General features: G+C 50.0%; 2 protein-coding genes across 2 annotated transcripts in view; one reads left to right on the forward strand and one right to left on the reverse strand.

Moving 5' to 3' along the window:
* Positions 1 to 209: 209 nt before the first annotated feature.
* On the forward strand, positions 210 to 10,513 carry MRPS11 (mitochondrial ribosomal protein S11). The gene is made up of 6 exons (XM_082837715.1): positions 210 to 400; positions 533 to 661; positions 5,721 to 5,819; positions 7,921 to 8,050; positions 9,302 to 9,367; positions 10,125 to 10,513. The coding sequence occupies exons 1-6, from the start codon at positions 318 to 320 to the stop codon at positions 10,230 to 10,232; spliced, it is 615 nt and encodes a 204-aa protein (XP_082693841.1). The 5' UTR covers positions 210 to 317; the 3' UTR covers positions 10,233 to 10,513.
* A 5,077-nt stretch (positions 10,514 to 15,590) lies between these two features.
* DET1 (DET1 partner of COP1 E3 ubiquitin ligase) overlaps positions 15,591 to 21,018 on the reverse strand; it is a 46,214-nt gene continuing 40,786 nt past the window's right edge. The window contains exon 5 of the mRNA XM_082837695.1: positions 15,591 to 15,681. Coding sequence (XP_082693821.1) covers positions 15,615 to 15,681 — 67 coding nt within the window. The 3' untranslated portion in view covers positions 15,591 to 15,614. The remainder of the gene's footprint in view (positions 15,682 to 21,018) is intronic.

Raw genomic sequence — 21,018 nt, forward strand, 5'->3', positions numbered from 1 at the left:
TCCTATATTCCCACAAGGCAGTGCGGGCACAGCATGACGGGAAGAGCTCGGTTCCCCGGAACTAGTAGAACGAACCATTCCAATATGGAGGGGTGGGCGAAGATCTCATGTTAGAAAACTAGGAAAAGGGGGGAGGATTCCCAGTTGCCACTCTCAACGATAGCTATTATGGAGCATTTAAGTGGTAATAAAAATCTTTAACGTACGTTATAAAAAGGAATCAGGTGACTTTTCCTCTGCACCCCCCCACAAGCGCTCGTGGTGCTGGCTCCGCTCCAGACCCGCCAAGCTCCGCGGTCGCCGCGGACGGGAGCTGAATGGGGTCAACTCAAGTCATGCAGGTTGTGAAAAACGCGGGGTTTTGGCTCTTGCGGTTATGGGCTTGCCCACCGACGACCAGGTAAGAATGATTATCCCTTCCGAGCCTACGGCCACCCGCGGGAATTCGCTCCTGCCCGTGTCCCATGAGACACCTGGACTCCAGTTAGGACTCGGTTAGGCCTGGACCTCACCGAGCTTTCCTTCTCCACAGGGTCGCCGTGGCCGGAGTGCCGGCCCCCACCATCCACACTAGCGCCCAGCGGATGCAAGACGCAGCGGCCAAGCCGGAAGTTGAGAAGGCGAAGGCTCCGGCGCCAGCTCCGAGGCGCAGCAGCTTCAGGTGAGGGCCACTTAGGTCCAGCCCTCGGGAGACTGGCACCACCCTCCAGAGTCAGAGAACCAGTGAATTCCCAACTCTTTGTCACTTGCCATCTGCGGGACCTTATGCAGATTAATCTTTGAGCCACAGCTTTTTCGTCTGAAAGTGGAGATAACGCCGGAAGAGGTTGTGAGGATCAAATGAGATGAGCTTTGGCACAAAATGAATGCTCATGAACATTTGATGAATGAATGAGTGAACGTCGAAGTTGTATAGTAAATATCACTTTTGTTTCTCTCTGGGATCATGTCAGGCTAACAACCTTCCCTGGGTCTCGGACACAAAAGCGGGCGGGGATGGGTGGCTACACTAGGGTGTATGTTATTATGCACTTTTTTGAGTTGGTCTATGGTCCAGGGTGGTTTCTGTGCTTAGCCCCAGCGACTTGGTAACTTGCTTTCCACAGTGCCACTACCTCTTTGTGCTACTTATACTTCACTATATTTAACAAACCTTTTCTAAGAACCTGCTTGGTGCCAGGCACCGTGCTAGGTGCTGGGGATACAAATGCAGAAGATCATTCCTCCCCACAAGTAGTTCACAGTCTACCAGGGAAGACAGACATACAAATGTTTTCACTATAATCTGACCAGTGGTATATTGGAGGTAAGAGATGGTTGTTTTGAAGTATGAAAGAGTGAGTGTCTGACTCCAGAGGAAATCAGGCAAGAGTGCCAAGAAAATAATGTGAAGCTAAGAACTGAGTTGAATGGGAGTTCAGCTGGAAAAGATGAAAAGTCGTTTTAGGCAAACTAACAGTCTGTATGATGCATGCATTGTGAAAGAATGCAGTGTATTCAGGTGTATGTGTGATGGCAGATGAGGCCAGCAGGGTGAGAAGGAATCCGAATGCTGAGGGTCTTATCTGTAACACTGGGGCTTTTACACAGTCCCCACTGTAGGCAGTGGGGAGCTGCCAAAGGAATTTAAGCCAAGATTCTTTTATAGTCACTCAGCAATGTCAGGCACTGTTAAAGGTGTTGGGTATTCATCGGTGACCAAACACACAAAAGTCCCTGCCCCCGTAGAAGTTAAATTCGAGTGGATAGGGGACAGTATATAGAAAACAAAAAAAAACAAATACGACAGATTGTAGGAGTGTGTCCAGTGTTTGAGAGCAGCAGCAAGAAGGCCAACGTGGAGTGATGAGTAAAAACAGGACGTGGGGGCAAGAGGGCAAAGGGGTGCAACAGGCACGCAGGGCTACATCCTGTCGGCCTTGTGGGCCATCGTGAGGACTTCAGCTTATTTTCTGAGTGAAGTGGGAAGTCACTGGAGAATTCTGAACAGACGATTGACATGATCCTGCTTACATCTTAAAGGGTTCCTTTGGCTACTGTGTTGATATTGAACTGTAGGGAAGCGAGGGTGGAAGATGGGAGAAGTCTCCTAAGCAGCCAGAAAACTACTGAAGTAATTTAGGTAAGAAATGATGCTGGCCTGGACCAGAGTAGCAGCTGTGGAGGTAGTATAAATGGTCAGACTGATACATTTAGAAGATGACCAACAGGGTTTGTTAATGTAAGACGTAAGAGAAGGAGAGGACTGAAGGAGCACTCTAAAATTTTTGGCCTAAAGAGCTGGAAAGATAGAGTTGTCATTAAGACAGGGGAGACTGCAGGAGCTTGGATTTGGGTGGTTAAGTTTGAGATGCTTCGTTAACATCCAAGTGGAGATACAATATTGACTATTAGAAATGGAGTTCAGGGCTTCCCTGGTGGCGCAGTGGTTGAGAGTCCGCCTGCCGATGCAGGGAACACAGGTTCATGCCCAGTCCGGCAGGATCCCACATGCCGCGGAGCGGCTGGGTCCATGAGCCATGGCTGCTGAGCCTGCGTGTCCGGAGCTTGTGCTCCACAATGGGAGAGGCCACAACAGTGAGAGGCCAACATACCGCAAAAAAAAAAAGAAAAAAGAAAGAAATGGAGTTCAGGGGACAGATCTGGGCTAGAGGTATACATTTGGAAGACTCATCGTATAGATGATTTTGGGTTTTTTTTTTTTTGCCATGAGGCTTATGGGATTTTAGTTCCCCGACCAGGGATCAAACCCAGGGCCCCCTGGCAGTGAGAGCACCGAGTCCTAACCACTGGACCACCAGGGAAGTCCCTAGATGATATTTAAAACCATAAGATACAAGATCATCAAGAGAGAAAGGGTAAACAAAGAGAAGAAGAGGTCCAAGGACAGCATCCTGGAGCCTCTGGCATTTAGAGATTTGGGAGATGAAGAAAAATCAGCAAAAGAAAAAGAAGAAATCTCCAGAGAAGTACTAAGAAAACCTGGAGGGTTTTGTGGTTTTTTTTTTTTTAATGTGGTTGAAGGGCAGAGAGATTAGCTATATCAAATGCTACTGATATGATAGGTCCATAGACTGACGACAGAATTGCTCATTGGACTTAACATTGTGAGTTGGTCGGTGACCTTTACTAGAGCATTTTCGGTGGAGGTATGAGGGGCTAAGGTCTCAGTGGCGTGGGTTCAAGGAGAATAGAAGACAGGAAGAAACAGCAGGTATGGTCATTTCTTTGAGCGGGAATATAGAAATGGGCAGGTGCTAAAGGAGGCTTTAGGATCAAGAGGTTTTTGTTTGTTTTTAGGTTGGGGAAATGACCACATGTTTTGCTGATGGGAATGATGCAGTAGAGAGGGGAAAGAATGAAGATGCCGGACTGCTGTCCTTGAGGGGCTAACACACAAGTGGAGCATTATAACAGGAGAGAAGGCAGAGATTGTGGGCACAGATGTTTGGTAGTGGGAGCTGGAAGAACTTCTGATTGCTTCTATTTCTCTGTGAAGGTCATCAGCGGGCAGTGAGGAAGCAGGAAGGAGTTGGAGGTCTGAGGGGACAAAAGAAGGTACAAAATAGTCATCCAGGACAGTGAAAGGGTAATTGAACTGTGGATGCGCTGTATGATTGCCAGCAATGAGGGCCCACTGGATGTTAGAAGTCATTAAAGTAAAGCAGCGGTTCTCAGCCTGGGGCGGCTGTGCCTCCAAGGGGACTTTTAGCGATGTTTGAAGACATTTTTGGTTGTCACAACTTGAGGAACAATGTCTAGTTGGGTAGAGGCCAGGGATGTTGCTAAATACCCCACAGTGTGCAGGACAGCCCCCCTTCAGAAAATTCTCTTGCCCAAAATGTCAATAGTACTGAGGTCAAGAAACTGTGATAGAGAGAGAGAGAGACAGTAGGTACTACTGCACTACTGTGTATTTTTCTCTACCCAACTGTGCAGGCTATTTTCAATCCTCGTCAGCCATTTGCAAGAGATGCCGTGTGTGCGGGCCTGGTTTGAGGATGGGTATGAAGAGGCAGCAGAACAGCGGCAGAAAGCTTTGTCTTTCCTGTTTCTGGGCAGCCTCGGGGTGAACCACTTGTTCGTTTGTACATTGGACCTGGGAGGCTTAAAAGCTTGATCTTGTCTGTGCCTTCAGTTAAATGGTTCAAGCTCCAAATCCTTCCTAGTTCAAAAATCTTGCCCTATATAAAAGGCATTATGCTGGTATGTTCAGACTTTAGAAGGCTTTAGACTTTAGAAGACTTAAGTTTTTGACCCACAAGTCAATAGGGGAAATTATCAATGGGGAAATGATAATGTTTTAAATATTAATGTCATCTCAGAGCCTCGTCCACATTCCACCTCAGTGTAGGCTGATAAGCTGGCAACCTGCTGAGATGCTAAATCATCTCTAAGATCAGGCCAAGCAGGAAAGAATACACTTGTAACTCTTGAATACCACTGTGTTACTGTTTTGTTTTTTTTTAAATCTCTAGGGAAGCCAGTCAGGAGGATAATGCTCAGCTAACAGTGCATTCTCTAAATCAGAACCCGTTGTAGTTCAGGTGGCTGAGGGGATACAAACACTGATCTGATCTGTACGTGTAAGCAGGGTGCAGCAGCAGGTTTGCTCGAGTCTAGAATTAAAAAAAGCGCAGGTGGTGAGCAGAGCTCTGGACCAAGGTAGAGCCCCTTGACCCAAGGCCTGGCTTCCCTTGTTAACCCTGTTCCCCTATTTGTACTCAGTTTCTCCACGTGAAAATGAAGTCCTGACCGAGAGACAGCCAGAGGACAGATCGGACTGAGATAGAGAGGGGTCTTGAACTCAATATGATGTCTAGGCCAGTGTGCTAAACCCTGAGTTCACATTCTGACTCACTTGGGCTACTTCAGAAATGGATTCTCAGGCCCCATCCAGAAGTCTGGGGTGGAATGTAAGCATCAGAATCACGTGATCCTGCTGTTCAGCCAGCATGACAACCGCTGGTCTAGGATAGGGGTTGGCAAGTTGGCCCCTACCTAGATCTGGCCAGTTTCCTGTTTCTTATTGGACAGTAGTCACACCTATTAACTTACTGTTGTCTGTAGCTGTTTTTGCACCACAGTGGCAAAGTTGAGTAGTTGCAACAGAAACTTTACGGCCAGCAAAACCTAAAATATTTACTATCTGGCCCTTTACAGAAAAAGTTTGCTGACCGCTATTCCAGGGATTTTTTTTTAATAATAATGATTTTTATAAGTATTATTAAGATAATTTTGTCTTTTTTTATTAAGATAATTTTGTCTTATCAATATGATATGAAAAATCATATTGTTTGTACAAACAAACAATAATATAGTCAAGATATCTGTGGTTGATAAAACAAGAAATAGAGATTCGACTTTACTTTTTTTAATGCAGAAAGAGTAGCTTATAGAGGACTGGAGAGTGATGTGATTACACTAGAAGGAACAGGGGCGGATGGGGAGCATGGATTAAATTCTCTTTCCTCCCAGCAGAAAGTCACTAGCTGTGTCTAGAGTCAGCAACTCAGGAAATGGCTGCTGAAGCACCGTGTTCACAGATGTGGCAGCAGCGCCAGAAGGGTTGGGGGCAGTGACCTCAGGAGCAGGTTGAGGCAGAGAGCTGCTGTTTCTTATTATGAGTTTGTACTGTTGGCTTTTTTTAAACCTTGTAATTTTTTTTAATTAAAAAAAAATCAGGACAACTTTACCTAAAATTTTTCTTCTAATTGCAGCATTTACCCTCCAATTCCAGGACAAGAGAGTTCTCTGAGGTGGGCAGGAAAGAAATTTGAGGAGATCCCAATCGCACACATCAAAGCATCGTACAACAAGTAAGCAGGGAAGGGAGCACCTGGTAGGGCTAGAGTGGGCTTCTTTCCCCTTCAGAGGGAGCGGACAAGTCAGGCTGCCACGTTCTGCACGCAGATGCTGATGCAGAGGTTCCCCCAGGCTCCCTCCTGGTTTGGGGAGACCACCTCTCTCTTTATATAGTTTATTCAGATTTCATGAAAATGTGAACTAGGTTAGGCATATCCCATTCATAACATTTCATTGCTGTCCTTGGGAATTGTATTTCCTGGTTCTGCTCAAGAGTTGGAGAAGAGTGTATTTTAGGGCCAGTAAGTCCCTCTGTGAAAGTATTTGTTAGTGTTAGTACTGGGGATGGGTGATTAATAAATGAGAGAAATTATTTCAGAATATATGATTTACTAACTAAGCAAAATGGAAACCACCAAATAAGGGTCGCTTTAAAGTACTCGCTTTGGGCCACCGTGCACCGACCTCTGCCTTTGTAGGGCTGCACAAGGTTGGAAGACTAGCGTTCTGTGTGGCTTTCAGACAGTGCTGGGTAAGTTCCCAACTGTGTGTTGGCAACAGAAACCTTGCTGACATCAGTAACATCTTTGCACACCAGCCCCCACTTGGAGATGGGATTGGTATTTGGTCAGCAGTCGCCTATGAAGCAATTTAGAGAACAATACAAGAGACTGTTGGTAGTCAGGGCTAGAGGGTGAGCACAGGTGAGGTGCCATAGGATGCATTTCAGCTTTCATCTGGTAAGCTCAGAATGAGAGCCCCTGGATTTTCCTCTCTTCTCAGGTTGCTAAGGACATAGGTAAGCTCTCTTTGTTCATTCGCTTTTTTAAGGGTCTGTGGCCCACTCTGTAGATTTCTATTGAGGTTGTCTCAGGGACAAGCCATTCTCTTGTCTATTTCTACTCTGTTCAGTGTAGAAAACCCAAGAAGCTGTGGTAGGGAAATGGCAGCCGTAGCCAGGCCAACAGCAGGTGGCCTGAGCCCAGGGCCAGCTCCAGCAGGTCTCCCCATAACCACTCTCTACTTCCCTCTGTGGTGAGTTCTCAGGGAGCTCTTGAGACCAGGAAACTGGGCAGTGATCAAGAGGGAAATGGAAAGCATATCTAAGGATTTCTTGAAGTTATTCTTAATTTTAATTTAACTTGTTAAAGAGTCCTTATCTTTTAGAGATATATACTGAAATATTTACAGATGAAATGATGGGTCTAAGATTTGCTTCAAAATAATCCATTAGTTAGGGGATAGAGGGGTGTAGAAACAGGGTTTATAGGTGAAACCAAATTGGATGTGAGTTAGTAATTGTTGAAGCTGAATGGTGAGTCCATGGGAATTCAGACATTATTCTATCCACTTTTGTGTATATTTGAAACTTTACCAATGAAAAGTCATTAAAAATTACCTGATGTGAAAATCTAATTTCTTAGGGAAAAAAAAAGAAGAAGCCAGAAAGGACCCTGAATCTAATTAAACACTGGCTACAGGGAAGATACTAGGAGGAAAATATGCCACCTTTCCTCTGGATGACACTTAGCACCCTCAGATTATGGAGCTTCTGTTAGTCAGCTCAGGCCACTGTAACAAAATACCACAAACTGGGTGGCTTAAACGGCATTTATTTCTCACAGTTCTGAGGCTGGAAGTCAGAGATCAGTGTGCCAGCAGGATCGGGTTCTAGTGACAGCTCTTCCAAGTTGCAGATGGCTGGCTTCTCGTTGTGTCCTCACATGCTGGAAGAGGCAAGGGAGCTCTCTGGGGTCCCTTTTATAAGGCACTAATCCAGTTTATAAGGGCTTCACCCTCATGACCTAATCATCTCCCAATGTCCCCACCCCCCAATACCTTCACATTAGGGGTTAGAATTTCAACATGAATTTAGGGGGCAGAGCCCAAACCTTCCATGCATAACGGCTCTCTTTAGATTATATGACTTGTCAGTTTTTAATGAGGTTTAGGGGTTGATTCTGACCTTTCCTGGCACCTCCTACAGGATAAGCTCAGACTGAAAGCAGCTAACGGTCTTTTTCTTTCACACTCGGGCTTGTCTGGGCATGGGTTAGCGCTCTCTTACTCCCTTGAAGAGCCATTATATTCTGTACACCTCCCCTCCTTTCCCAGCACACAGATCCAGGTAGTCTCTGCTGCTCACCAGCCCCTTGCCCGCGCTTCCTGTGGCACGGAGGGGTTTCAGAATGCCAAGAAGGGCACAGGCATTGCAGCGCAAACAGCGGGCATAGCTGCCGCGGCGGTAAGTGTGTGTTCTTTCCGGCTCCCTCTGTGCTGGGCTCCACTTTTTGCATGGCTGATCACTGGCAGGAAAATTGTCCTTGAGGCGGCTCTTCAGAAGCAAGAGTATTGGCCAACTCTTGTTGGCTACCCTAACATGGGGGGTGGTTTGAAGAGGTGTGTGAAAACGCTTCTCTTTTCTCTTTCTCTCAGCTTCAGTAGAAGTGAAACACTCGGTTCATTCTAGAAGAGGCAGGAGCCAGGTGCTGAAGGCTCACCAAAGCCTCCTGGATTTAAAGACCAGTGCGGTGGGTGGGGTGTGGTTGTGGTAATGGTCCATCTGGAGAAGGTGTGGCATGTGAGGACTCTCCTGCAGTATCAGAGGGAGCGTGAACTGTTGCAGACCTTTCTAGAAGCAAGGTGACAGTGAACTGCAGTTGGTGTATTTATTCAGTATCTACTATACGCCAGACACTTTACATTCATTATCTTGAATCCTCAGAATACCCTTGGTATTACCCATGTTTTTAAGAGTCATTTGGGATTCAGAGTGTGTGGGCTTGCTCAGAGCCATGCAGCCAGTCCAGTTCTCTGAACTGACCCTGCCAGGTCTGGGACCAGAGCCTGGGCACTGTCTGCTACAACACAGGGCTCACTGCCAAACCGGGAGTATATCTGGAAGGAAAACCTTGACCTTCAGACAAAGCTCGATGCCCCAAAATACTGATTGCTATGTATCAGTGATCATCAAAACACACTAAATGGCCACCAGTGGGCAGGTTTATACACTTAAAATAAATATGTCAGTGTTAACGGTGGCTTCTGCATGGTGGATTGAGTGACCTGTGTGTTTTCCAGATTTTCTGCAGTAAACTGCCTTTATAAACAAGAAAGAAAATTTTAACTGTAACTAAAGATTAAAATGATAAGATAACACTTTCTAAGAGGGTACTGAGGCTTAGCCTTGGAGTCCAGGGCACCTTATGTTCTGAAATTCTGCCTTTATCCACCTGGGAAAAATCTGAGCAATATTTAGAAGTCTCCACTAGGTGGCAGTGCTGTCCTGGGCGGAAAGAGATCCCAGCTGACTGCTGGTGTCTGTCCTGCACCTCGGCCATCTGCTCTTTGCTTCCTTCCCTGTCTTCTGCCTGTTTACATGTGTGGGTGCTTGTTCCATGGAGCTCATAACCCTGTTGCTCCAGGTGGCAGTAGCAAGGGGTTTGGATGTCGCACTTCTCTCTCAGAGCACTAACCACTTGCTGCTCCTCTCCAGAAAGCTACGGGGAAGGGTGTGACCCACGTCCGAGTTGTGGTTAAAGGCCTGGGGCCAGGGCGCTTGGTAAGTGACCTCGCTTCTTCGCAGCCCAGCATGTGTGCTTGCTTCTTCAGTTAGTGAGAGAAACGGGAGTGAGAGCAGAGGAGGGAGAGTGGACCCTGTAGTGGATTCTCCTAACGGCTTGAAGTTTCTTTCCATTGCCTCTAATCTAAGCTTCTCAAAGCAAGCCCTGATCACTTAGTTTCAATTCATCAGACACTTACAGAGTGCCTGCTGTGTGCCAGGCACTGGGAACAGAAAGGTGGCCCCTGGGGGACTGTCACAAATGGGTCCCTCAGTACAGACTAGTGAGTGCAGTGGTAAAGCTTGTGCCCAGGGTGCTGGGAGCCTGTTGGGTGTGATCAGGAAAGTGTCCCCAAAGAGGTGACATCTCTACTGATTTTTTGAGAATGACGAGGGACTAACCAGGTATGCGTATGGGATTGGGGGAGGGGGGATCATTCCAGGCAGAGGAAACTACAAAAGCATAATGCTTAAGATGCGTTGAGATTTACAACAGTCTTTGTTCTTAGACTGTAAAGCGCAAGGTGGGATGTGGCAGGTGGGATTGGAGATGTGGGCGACGTTGAGGGCTTGGTGAAGGGGTTGGTAGGGAGAGCTCTGTGAGAGCATCAGGTTGGGACTGTAGATATCAGAGCCAGTGAGCTTTCTCATCCCTACGCTGCGCCCCCCTCACCCCCTACCGGTTCCGAGCCCTGTCTGGACACACTGGGGCATCGTTTCTGGGACTGTGCCATCCTGCTATTCCTTCTCTTTCCAGTCTGCCATCAAGGGACTGACCATGGGGGGCCTGGAAGTGATCTCAATCACAGACAACACCCCCATCCCGCACAACGGCTGCCGCCCCAGGAAGGCTCGGAGGCTGTGAGGGGCAGGAAACCTGCACCTGAACCTGACCTCAAGTCCCACCTCCAGCTGGACGTCATGGAAAGCACACTGTCACAGCTCTCTCCAGGGAGGGCTTGTTAGAGACCCTTCAGACAGTAAGGGAGAGCTCTGCCTCTTTATGGGATGGCCTTTGCTTGTTTCTTCAACTGGAGACCAGTATGCCCAGAAGTGCCTCTCCTGGACAGGAAGGGAGCTACAGGAGCAGCTGTGGCCCAGACGCCAACCAGTAAATGCTGCAGCTGCTCTGAAAAAATAAAAATATCTCCACCATCTGTAGTAATTTATGGGTTTTTTGCTTCCAGCATTGCAAACAGTAACCCCCCACTTCCTCCTGAAAAAACGAGATTGTGAATTGAGGTGAGACCCTCAATGGAAGGATTAACATGTAAATGTGGGCCGCTAAGTACCAGGCACCTTCCTCTTTGGTTTCACATATTTCCTTTTTAGCCCCTTAACTAAGGGTTCCAGAGCTCATTAGCAACTTTTCTTACTAACTTGTAATTTGGCCCCAAATTGAGAGCTTTGTGCCTCCTACCTCTGGAGTTTTCTGATAGCAGGTTTCACTGTTAGCAGGTGTTTCTAAAGTTAGTTAGCCCTAACAGTACGGGAGAGTGGTCCTGGAACCATCGGAGATTCCCCACAGTCAAGGCTGCGTTACACACTCCGTGGGCCTCAGCAACCCCAACACCCGAGACTGCATGACCCTAAAAAGGAGGGAGGGTAGAGTGGTATAAAACAGGGTTCTCTAGAAATTAGGGGAGGTGGAGGGATGGGCGAGAGCAGAGCCCAAATTGAGACATGCAGGAAAGCGAGTCCGGGTGGTGCTGACACAGCAGGCTCAGCCAGGCTCCCAGGCAGCACTGACTGCTCAGTCGGGACTCTGGGGTCCCTGGATGCCACACAGAAGCCAAAGGTGGGGCCTCTGGGGACCCAGCAGGAGAGACCCCCCTCTTCCCTGGACAGAGGACCAAGGGTGAGAGCATTACCAGGAGATGAAAAGGTGTATGTCTGTCGGAGTGGAGTCTGTAGGAAGGGCCTGCCGACCACCGAGGGGCTCCACGCCTGCACAGCCAGCCAAGCATTGCGATTTGCCTGAACCCCGTGTAGTAAATGCACAAATGCCCTCTTATGTAGGGAAGCCGCTGCGTTACAAAGGTTAGAGAGGGGAAAGGACCAAGACCTGAATGTGAATTTAGAAGGAAAATGTCTCTCTACTGCCTTCTCTTCCATCCTTAGCAGGACCTATGAAGGTTAACTTGTGACCAATGACTAAAGGAACCCAACTGGAGGCTTCTTGTGTCGAAACCACCGACGGAAGGAGTTACACTTTAAAAGTATATATAAACACGTTGTGTAAAAAACATGGGGCTCGTGAGAAACCACTCTGTGATGTGATACGGTTTGGCCTTTATTCGGGTGGACAGAGGGCCTGGAGCAATTAGTTTAACAGAGCAAGAAACAGGCGGTTCAAAAGAGAAGCTTAAAGAAAGTCCTTTAGAGAGGCGTGGGCAGGGTCAGGGGATAAAGAGGCTGCAGCACTCAAGGACTAGCAGGAGCCGGGGAGGGACAAGCCCCCAGAACCTGGCGGCGCTCTAGTCACAGGGATGCGGCCTCTGCCAAAGCTGTGGCCCGCAGAGGGAGAGGACAGAAACACACTGATGGCTCCAGCCTCTGGCTACCTGACGTGCCCAGTGGCTGAGCCCAACAAGAACCAGAGCAGGGGAGCAGGGTGGTGCCGTCCCTGGAGGGCCAGCCTCGCAGGCAGCAGAACGGATCTGGAGGGGCACGTGGAGAAGAGGAAGCACAGGCGGTCTCCATCATTCCATAAGTGAAATCTTCCATACGCTGTGGTTTTAGAAAGAGTTATTTTATTCCCAAAAGAGCATCAAAAAGGAAGGTACTGTCTGAGAGGGCCTACAAGTAGACAGGACACAGGGGACCCTAAAGGATCAATGGTCTTAGGGCCAGAAATGGAAGCCTGGCACCACCGCCGGGAGCCAGATGGGGGGAGCACCGTCGACAGGGCGCCCAGGGGGAACGCACACAGCTTTGCTGCTGGGAGCCTCAGTGCCCTGCTGCGTCCAGGCTCTAAGAGGCCAGTGAACTTGTGCTCTCTTAGGTTCTATCACCTCTTAATCGTGGGGTCTTGGCCTCAGAGACCGGCCCCTCCTCAGGGGAGGACCTTCACTGACCACTTAAGGCAGTTATCGTTCATCTAAATGCCAGGCTGCCCTTTCCCCTGCTGCCACAAGCCCTTCTCCGAAGCCAGCCTCTCGGTCCTGAGACACAGGTGACCATGTGCTTGCACTTCCCCCTGGCAGAGAAGATGCAGAGCCTGGCACTGGGTCCTGAGTATTTGCACAAGCAGAGTGTTGGCATCAACTTGTGTGACAACACACTTCCTTGTTTCCTGGCAGCAGGGCCTTGCGTTATTGCTATGAGTACATCAAAGCACAAAGCTGGTGGCCCAGGACTAGCTGCATAAGGAAAGCCTCTCCTCCCCTCTCCCCTCTCTTCTCTCGTCTGCAGGCAAAAAGGCAAATATAATTTCTCTCCTTTCAGCATAGATGCAATGTTTTCCGTTCTTTTGGCCAAGGTCATCACCCGACACCAAGCTGTACCTTCACCACCAAAATAAACCTGTTTAACAGTAGAGTACCTGGATGCTGGCAGAATATAACTCAGCAGTTTAGGAGAAACCATTTTGCAATTGCCTCTGCCTGCAACCTGACTCTCATATGTCCATTTTTTTAATGCATATTAAATTAAAAGGCATTTAATGCATATATGCCTTCCCCCGGACTCCTTTATTCTTTCTTTCTAGTCATTTTTTCCTACCCTGGATAGACACATTGCTTTTTAAATCTGAGTATTAGCCCACAGTGATGGAGTGGTCACTACCAAAGCAGAAAAGTCTATTTAACCAAAGTGAACAAACATGGGCTATTGCACAAACACAGGCTGAGCACAGGGAGAACAGATATGGCACTGTCATTCCTGTCCTGGAGCTCACAGACCAAGAAAGTGGGACAGGCACATGGCTGAATTAGTCAGAAGGAAGTTCCATACGAGGCATGAATGTTATTGGTGTTTGAGTGAAAGGATGATCCCCTCAGTTCATCCCAGCAGGATCACCAAGTATCTTTAGGATTGGAAACTGGCAAAGCAGCATTGCCCCAGGTTACCGGATATGGCTTAGTTGGTGTGGTGGGTCATGATAGGAAGACGAATGGGGGTAAAATCTTACCAAAGGATTGGGAGGAAAGGAAGGAGGCAAAAAACTTGTGGCCACACAAGATGTGATGGAGAAAGGGAGGTGGGCGTGTAGAAGGCTGCAGTCAAGCTCATTTGCAGACGATGAAGGTAGGTGTGTAGGCACCTAAAATAGAGTAGAAAGAGTCACTGAGGTTTAAGTCAAGAAACTATGAGATGTGGACAAAGAAAGCTGTCAATCTTGATGCTGAAATCCCAAAGTGGACATCAGGGCAGGGGACAGAAAAGTCTGGGAGAATCAAAGTCCCGAAACAACACAGGGCGGCCAGAGTACAGGAAGCAGTATATGGGTTTAGGAAGAGGGGAGTAACAGCACGAACTTCAAAAGAGAAGGACTGTTGGGAGGAGGTAGCAGAACGATGTCCCAGAAGGGAGATGAGGCACTGGCCACATGCTGACCCGCATCCCTGGGCACTGGGGTGAGATGTGCAGAGTTGGGGAGGAATGGGGAGGAGTGTGGTGATGAGAGACTGTCTCTTCTCAGTGGAATCAAGCTCTGGGGACCACAGAAGAAGGAGCGGGGTGATGAGAGTCCTGGAGAAGAATGCAGGCTGTGGGCTGGGTTGGGGGTGTCCGGCGTGGTGACTTTGCATATGCTGAGAGGATGTGGAGAGAGATGAGGCTGGGGAGGGCCTGGAGGGGGCAAGGACAGGGACCTGCCATGGCTGTGGTCTGGACTGTAACCTGTGTCCAGTGTCTGCTCTGCTTCTAAGCTGCTTTCATAAAGAATACAGATGGCCGGAAGCCATGAAAGATGACCCTTCTTACAAGTAATCAAGGAAATGGGAATTAAAATGCATGACCATGGGCCTCCCTGGTGGCGCAGTGGTTGGGAGTCGCCTGCCAATGCAGGGGACACGGGTTCATGCCCCGGTCCGGGAAGATCCCACATGCCGCGGAGCGGCTGGGCCCGTGAGCCATGGCCGCTGAGCCTCTGCGTCCGGAGCCCGTGCTCCACAACGGGAGAGGCCGCAACAGTGAGAGGCCCGCGTACCGCAAAAAAAAGAAGCAAAAAAAAAAAAAAAGCATGACCATCACTCCCTAAATGATGCTAATCCAAGCCACAGTGGGGATGAGCTCTCCCAGAAAAAAAGCAGAGAATGAGGAAAATAAGACGACCCAGTGTTAAATGCTGCAAGGAGGGCAAGGCTGCAAAGAGGCAGGGATGCAGCAATCAGAGAGACAGCAGGTGTGGCGTCTCAGAAGCCAAAGGGCCGAGCACTTCAGAAGAAGGGAACACTTTGGGTGCACGGTGCGGCTGAGAGACCAGCTGGCAGGTCAAGCAAGGTGAGGACTGGGCAATGGCCATGGATTTGGCAATGTGGAGGTCCCCGTTCACCGAAGGGAAGGAGGGTGGAAGAGTCAGGATGCCTAGTCTTCCGTAGAGGCTGTGTCATGGCAACAGGGGTGGATGAGGAGACGGGCTGTCTCCCTTGAGACATGGCAGCTGTGAGTCGGGGTGTGGAGGACCCTGGACCTGAAGGAGGGGGGAGGGAAGAGGCCTCAGCAAGGCAGCCGGAGGCCAGGCCTCAGGGGGAGACAGCCAGAGTGGGGCTCCAGTGACAGGCGGGAACAGCAGCGTCCAACTCCAGCAACGTGGCATTGACAACGGAAACAGAACGTCCTTGCAGTTGGTACACGGGGAACCTTTCTTTTTTTTCCCAATATTCCATAAATTGTTCTGAAATAAAAGTGCTCTCAAATGTAAATAGCTAGAGCCTCTTCAGAGGGAGATCTGGCAATATCATTCACCACTTGCGATGTACAGACCTTCACAGTTCCCTTCTAGGAATTTCCCACATGGAGCAGCGCTGTCCCTGCTCATGGACGTGCCCTGGAGCTGCACGGTCAGCACAGCAGCCACCAGCCCCGTGGGACTCTCCAGCACTTGCGATGTGGCGAGCAGGACCATGACTGAGGAATTGGCAGTTCGGTTTTATCTAGTTCAAATTCACTGAAATGTAAGTACGGCATGTGGCTGGTGGCTACTGTATCGGACAGTGCAGCGGAGATAGGCTCTCATGGGGGTGGGAGTAGGCAGAGATATATACTCACTGAGGCACGGCGAGTAACGGAAGAAGATTGGAACCTAAATGTCCATCAACAGGGCGCTAGCCAAGGAAATTACAGCCCATCCAGATAATGGAATGTTAGCCCTGAAACAAGCCAAGATGTATTGCTAAGTGATAAACGGGGGTTGGGGGGCGGGACAGGCAAGACAGTGCAGAGTAGTCATGAACTGCTGTAGAAAAGGACAGGATATGTGTACATAAATGTGGATGCACTGACTATATGGAAAGACATACCCCAAATGGGAGCATTCCCTCCAGGGAGAGAAACTCAGTGACTGGGTAACAGGCAGAAAGATTTTTTACCTTTTCCACCTTCAGAATAGGGTGCCATGTACAGCTGACCCTTGAACAACACCGGGGTTAGGGGCGCCCACCCTGCATGCAGTGCGAATCCACGTATAACTTCACAGTGACCCTCCATATCCATGGTTCCGCATCCACGGATTCAACCTTGGGTGTCGTAGTACTGAACGGATTTAGTGAAAAAAATCCACATAGAAGTGGACCCTCGCAAATCAAGCCTGTGTTGTTCAAGGGTCAGTTGTCCATGCTGTTGCTTATTCAGGTTAATTAATGAATCAATTAAAATAAAAATAGAAATAAAAAACTGGTTTATAAGAAATGCGTAGAAGCTGCAGAGTCAGGCACTATGTAAATTATCTCAAGTGGGCAGATCACATTTTTTCAATAGACATTTTGACACACACAGTTCTGTAACACCCCCCCACGCTGCAGCTGGCCCAGTATTTGGGGGAGGACTTCTGACTTGGCTCTGAAATTTGTTCTGGTAATCAATCTGGCTTCTCCCCTCTGCCCGCCCAGGTTCAAATTAAATTGTACACATGCTCTGCGATTCAGCCTAACAAGTCTGGACAGAAAAGTTGCCCTCAGTGTCATTGTTGCTTGGCTGGAAGGAAGGGGCAGACAGAGCACAGCGCCCCGTTTCCATAGTGCCCTGTGGCAGCTTAACCACCTTGGATTTGCGTAATCCCCTTGAACGGAAAGGAAATGTCAACTGAGGGGCAGTGTGGTGTCACAGGAGGCCCTGGCTGGCAGGACACCTGTTGTCTCAACCCAGCTTGAGCACAGACTCAGCAGGCTGTCAGCCACACTCCTGTTCCCCAGATGGACCTCAGTTTCCCCCTCAGGACCAAGAGGCGGTTGAGTGGGCTGTAGCTCTGGCACCCAGGAACCCACAGCTCCTTTGTGGCTGGGAGGACAGCGCGGGTTCGGATGCACTAGCCCACACTGGGGGAGACCCTCAGGGCTGCGGTACAGGTCTGACTGGATGCCACGGAAATGCCCTTCACTCTTCTCCCCGTGTGCTCTCCCCAGGGCTCTATTCCCCCTGCCTGCTTGCAGTGGGGAGGGCCGGGGCTTTGGAGACACCCAGCCCAGGTTGGGACACCGGCTTGGCATCAGTCTGACGCTCAGCTACTCCACCTCCATGGGACTGTTAGGAGCATTCGCCCAGACAGCTGTGTACCCGCTTGTACACAGCTGGTGCTCATGAAGGATGCCTCTGCGCTCTCCCCACACTGCTCCCTCGGGCTCCAGTCTGTGGGGTTCTGGCTGAGAATGGTGGTGGATGCAGATGCAAGCCCATTTTGCTGCCATTATTATTATTACTATTCCCAAAGCTTTCTTTCCTGTGATTTTAATCAGAGAAGGTTCTGATGGAGCCAACCACCCATCCTCCTACTCCCTTAAACCCACTCAATTGTAGATTAAGCCAGATTGTTACAAATTTGCAGCCAAAAATTAAATTAAATTTAAAAGCCAAATGATTCCAAAATCTATCCTTCAAGAGCCTTTCTTCCATCCCTCCTTCCTCGAAAATCTATCCATACTCAGGTAAAATATGTCTAGAACCTGGTAGTTGCCCTCAGCAGCTTCGAGGCTGGTGGGGGAGACAAATTCAGAAAAAATCCATTGTAATCCCGCAGGTGCTACCACAGAACAGGGGTGTGTGTGATGAGAAGAGGTATCAAGGAACACTTCCTGAAGGAGGTGACCTGAGCTCAAAATAAGAGTAAGCATTAGGAGGCAAATGCGGGGGATGAGGGGTGAGGGGGGTAGTTTCCAGCAGAGAGGATGCACGCATGGACAAAGGGCAGGGGGCAAAAATGACAGTCTGTGCCGTAAACTACCAGCAGTTTAGAACATAATGTGAGGGAGGAAGGGAGGCTGTAGCAGGCTGAATAACAGCCCCCAGAGATAACAGATCCTAACCCTGGAATCTGTATGTGTCACTTTATTTGGAAACGGGGTCTTTGCAGATGTGATCAAGTTAAGGATATAAAAATGGGGAGATTATCCTGGATTACCTGGGTGGACCCTAAATGAGATCACATGTACCCTTAAGAAACGGAGGCGGCAGGAGATGTAACTGCACAGAGGAGGAGAAGGCCATGTGACCACGTCGGCAGAGACGAGTGATGCAGCCACAAGCCAAAGACCTACCGGAGCCACCAGAAGCTGGTAGAGGCAAGGAACAGGTTCTCCCCTGGAGATGAGATGAGAGATGAGTGTCTGACAGAGAACAGACAGTCAGGACTGCTGCGCAGGGCCCATTCAAGAGCGGTTTATGAGACAAAATTGCTCTCTGGGTTAAAGGGGGCCGAGAAACCCCAGAGCTGCCACAGGGCGTGTCTAACAAAAGGGACTGGTCGGGCTGCGGCAGTTCCCACTTCACACGGACACCCTGGGCCGGTGGCCCTGCCTCTGAGGGACCGACAGGGCTCCCTTCCTGGGCCTTGCACCCAGGCCTCTGAAGTGAGGGATGAGCCTCAGCCATCGTTAGGACCCCTCTCTAGCCCCTCAGGTGTGCGAGCGGAGCGCAAGCTGCCTCTGGGAGAGGACAGTTGGGATCCTGACGACACATCCCTAGGAGCTGGCATAGCACAGGTTTTTGTCCTGTTGGGACCAAGATAATTGGGGCATTAATGGAAATGCATTTCTTACCTATTTTCTGTCTGATTGAAAAGTACTTTGCAGTCATTTAGAGCCCTCACACCCCTATAATCAGAGCACATGTCGCTCAGACAAGGCAGAAAACTGGGTCACCACACAGGCTCCAGAGCCTCTTGGATGCAATAAGCAAAGAGTGCAGGCCCACCCCCTTCCTGTGCCCCACCAAGGACATTGCCAGCTCTGTGCAGCCCCTCAGTGACGGCCAAATTCAGCAAACAGGCTGAATTTGGACTATCAGGGTACAACTTTATTTTTCTCCCATCTCTGCCTCGCATCAACTATGTCAGAGCTCCTTTTCTGTACCCCTGAACCGCCATCTCAGGAAGAGTCCATGGCCTTCTTTTAGTTTTAAGAATAAGTCTCATTTTGATAGTTCAACTCCCTTCCAGGGATCTAAAAGTCCAGTCAAATCTATTAGAAAACTCTGATCTCGGACCTTTCACAGCTTCTCCCCTCGCCCCTCTGTAGACCCTGTCTTCACTCCTCCAGGAACGGGATGAGGGAGGATGGAATGAGGGGGGAAGTGCAAAGTCGTCCTGCTCTCTGTGGGGCTCTCTTGGCCAACACCGGCCGTCACACCTTCATCTTGACAGGCTGGCTCTCGTGTGGGCCCGTGGTGGGATCTCTGGAACCAGTCCCCAACCACCACCCACGCAGAGACCTCTGCCCCAGGTCTTCTGTGGTGGACATGGAGATGGCTGCCCAGACAACCCCCAAAGGAAGGGCCTGTTGCCCAGCTGCTGTCAGCCCCAGGGACAGTCACAGAGAGCTGTCATCCTTCCAATGGCAGGTCCACCGATGGCTGATGGCGGCCCGGGCATAGGGCCTGGCCAGCTCTGACAGGCACCTTTGGGTCGGTTTAGGCCTGCAGCACAGCTCGGCTTCCCTCTGCCCACCCTGCCTCCTCCCCTCCCTTTCTTAGTGCTGCTCCTGGGCCACTCCCTAATAAACAACCCCACACAAGTGTCTCAAGTCTGCTCCCCGGAGAACCCGCACGTGACCCCTTTAGCAAGAAGCACATGCACTCGGGCTGACGCCTCCCCACCCATCTCAGCTCCTGGCCCTGTGGCCCACCCCACCCAGGGTGCTGCTGCGGGGAGCCCTGAGCCCTGTTAGGTGAGTGGGGTACCGGCAATGCTGGCTCAAGGCCAGCTCCCCGCACAGTCCCCACTGAGCCACAGGGACCTTGGGGATGCCCCACTTACCCCTGCCCCACCAAACGCCAGCAGCATGGCCTACCCAGCTGCTGCCCCATCTCCCTTTGCCCCGCTCTGCCAGCCTCCCCGCTCCAGGTTTCTCCCGGCTGGAAGCAGGCACCACCCTCCGTCTTCATGTATATGCCCTCCCCACTACCTGTGAGATACCATCAATGTTTTGCTCCCAAGAACTCTCTTGAACCCTGCCTTAGAGGTGGCATGGAGCAGGTTCTGGTTTTCTGCAACTCAGTACGCTCCCAGCCAGGGCATGAGACACCACCCTCCCCTTCTGGTAGGGGCCCCAAACTCTCCAAGCTCTTCCCCCATCACTTGACTTCAAAGCAGGGCCAAGCAGTCCTGGCTGTACAAAGCAGTCCTGCGAATTAGTTGTGCTTGCACTAGATTTGGAAGGAAGAAGAGAGGCAGAGATCATGGCCTCCCCGCTGCTTTGGCTGGGGAGATGTTGGGTTTTTCGTCAGTGTGGAGAGGTGGTGGCGGCAGTGGCCGCGGCGGCGTCCCCATCTCTGGGTCAAAGAGAGGCAGTGGTCTGGGGTCGCCCACAGCCTCAATCACTCCTGAAGCCCTGCCTTCCTGATGGGGCAGAGGCAGCAGCTCTCTAGAGGGTCTACAGGGGTGTTCTGGGCCCTTCCAACAGTGTTGTAAACACTGAATTTCCAGTAACAAATCCTCTTCTACCTAAAACAGCCAAAGTGGTTTCTGTTTCCTGCAACTGTGAACCTGACTGGCACCAGACACCTTTTCAAATTCCGAATCTCTTCCCTCGCCTGGATGGGGTGGCGATTGTTGGATTCGTCTTGCCATCTTTTAAGTCCCGCATGGATATGACTAGCCCTTCTCTTTATCAGCCCTTCTCATCCTCAACTGAGCACGTGAAATCCTTGGGGATCCTTGTTAAAATACAGGTTCTGATTCGGTGGGTCTTGGGTGAGGCCTGAGAGTCTGCATTTCTGACAAGTTCCAGGTAATGCCTTTGCAGTATTCCCACCCCAGACGTGCTGAAGAGCACAGCTTTAGTTTGTGAGGGTACTGAGCATCTGTGCTCCTCAGCTGGGCCGTTAGTGGAAGTTCCAGGGCAGCAGGAAGAAGCCCCTTTACCGTAAATCCTGCATAAGCAGGGCCTGGGCCAGGTGCATGGGAGGCGCAAAGATGAGTCAGACACACTCGGGGCCTCCAGGATCAGTGAGCCATCTCCTACTGGGCACAGAGCCCGGTGGGCCGTGGGGACACAGCC

This window comes from Leucopleurus acutus (genome assembly GCF_964270905.1).
Source record: "Leucopleurus acutus genome assembly, chromosome: 1".
Lineage (NCBI taxonomy): Eukaryota > Metazoa > Chordata > Mammalia > Artiodactyla > Delphinidae > Leucopleurus > Leucopleurus acutus.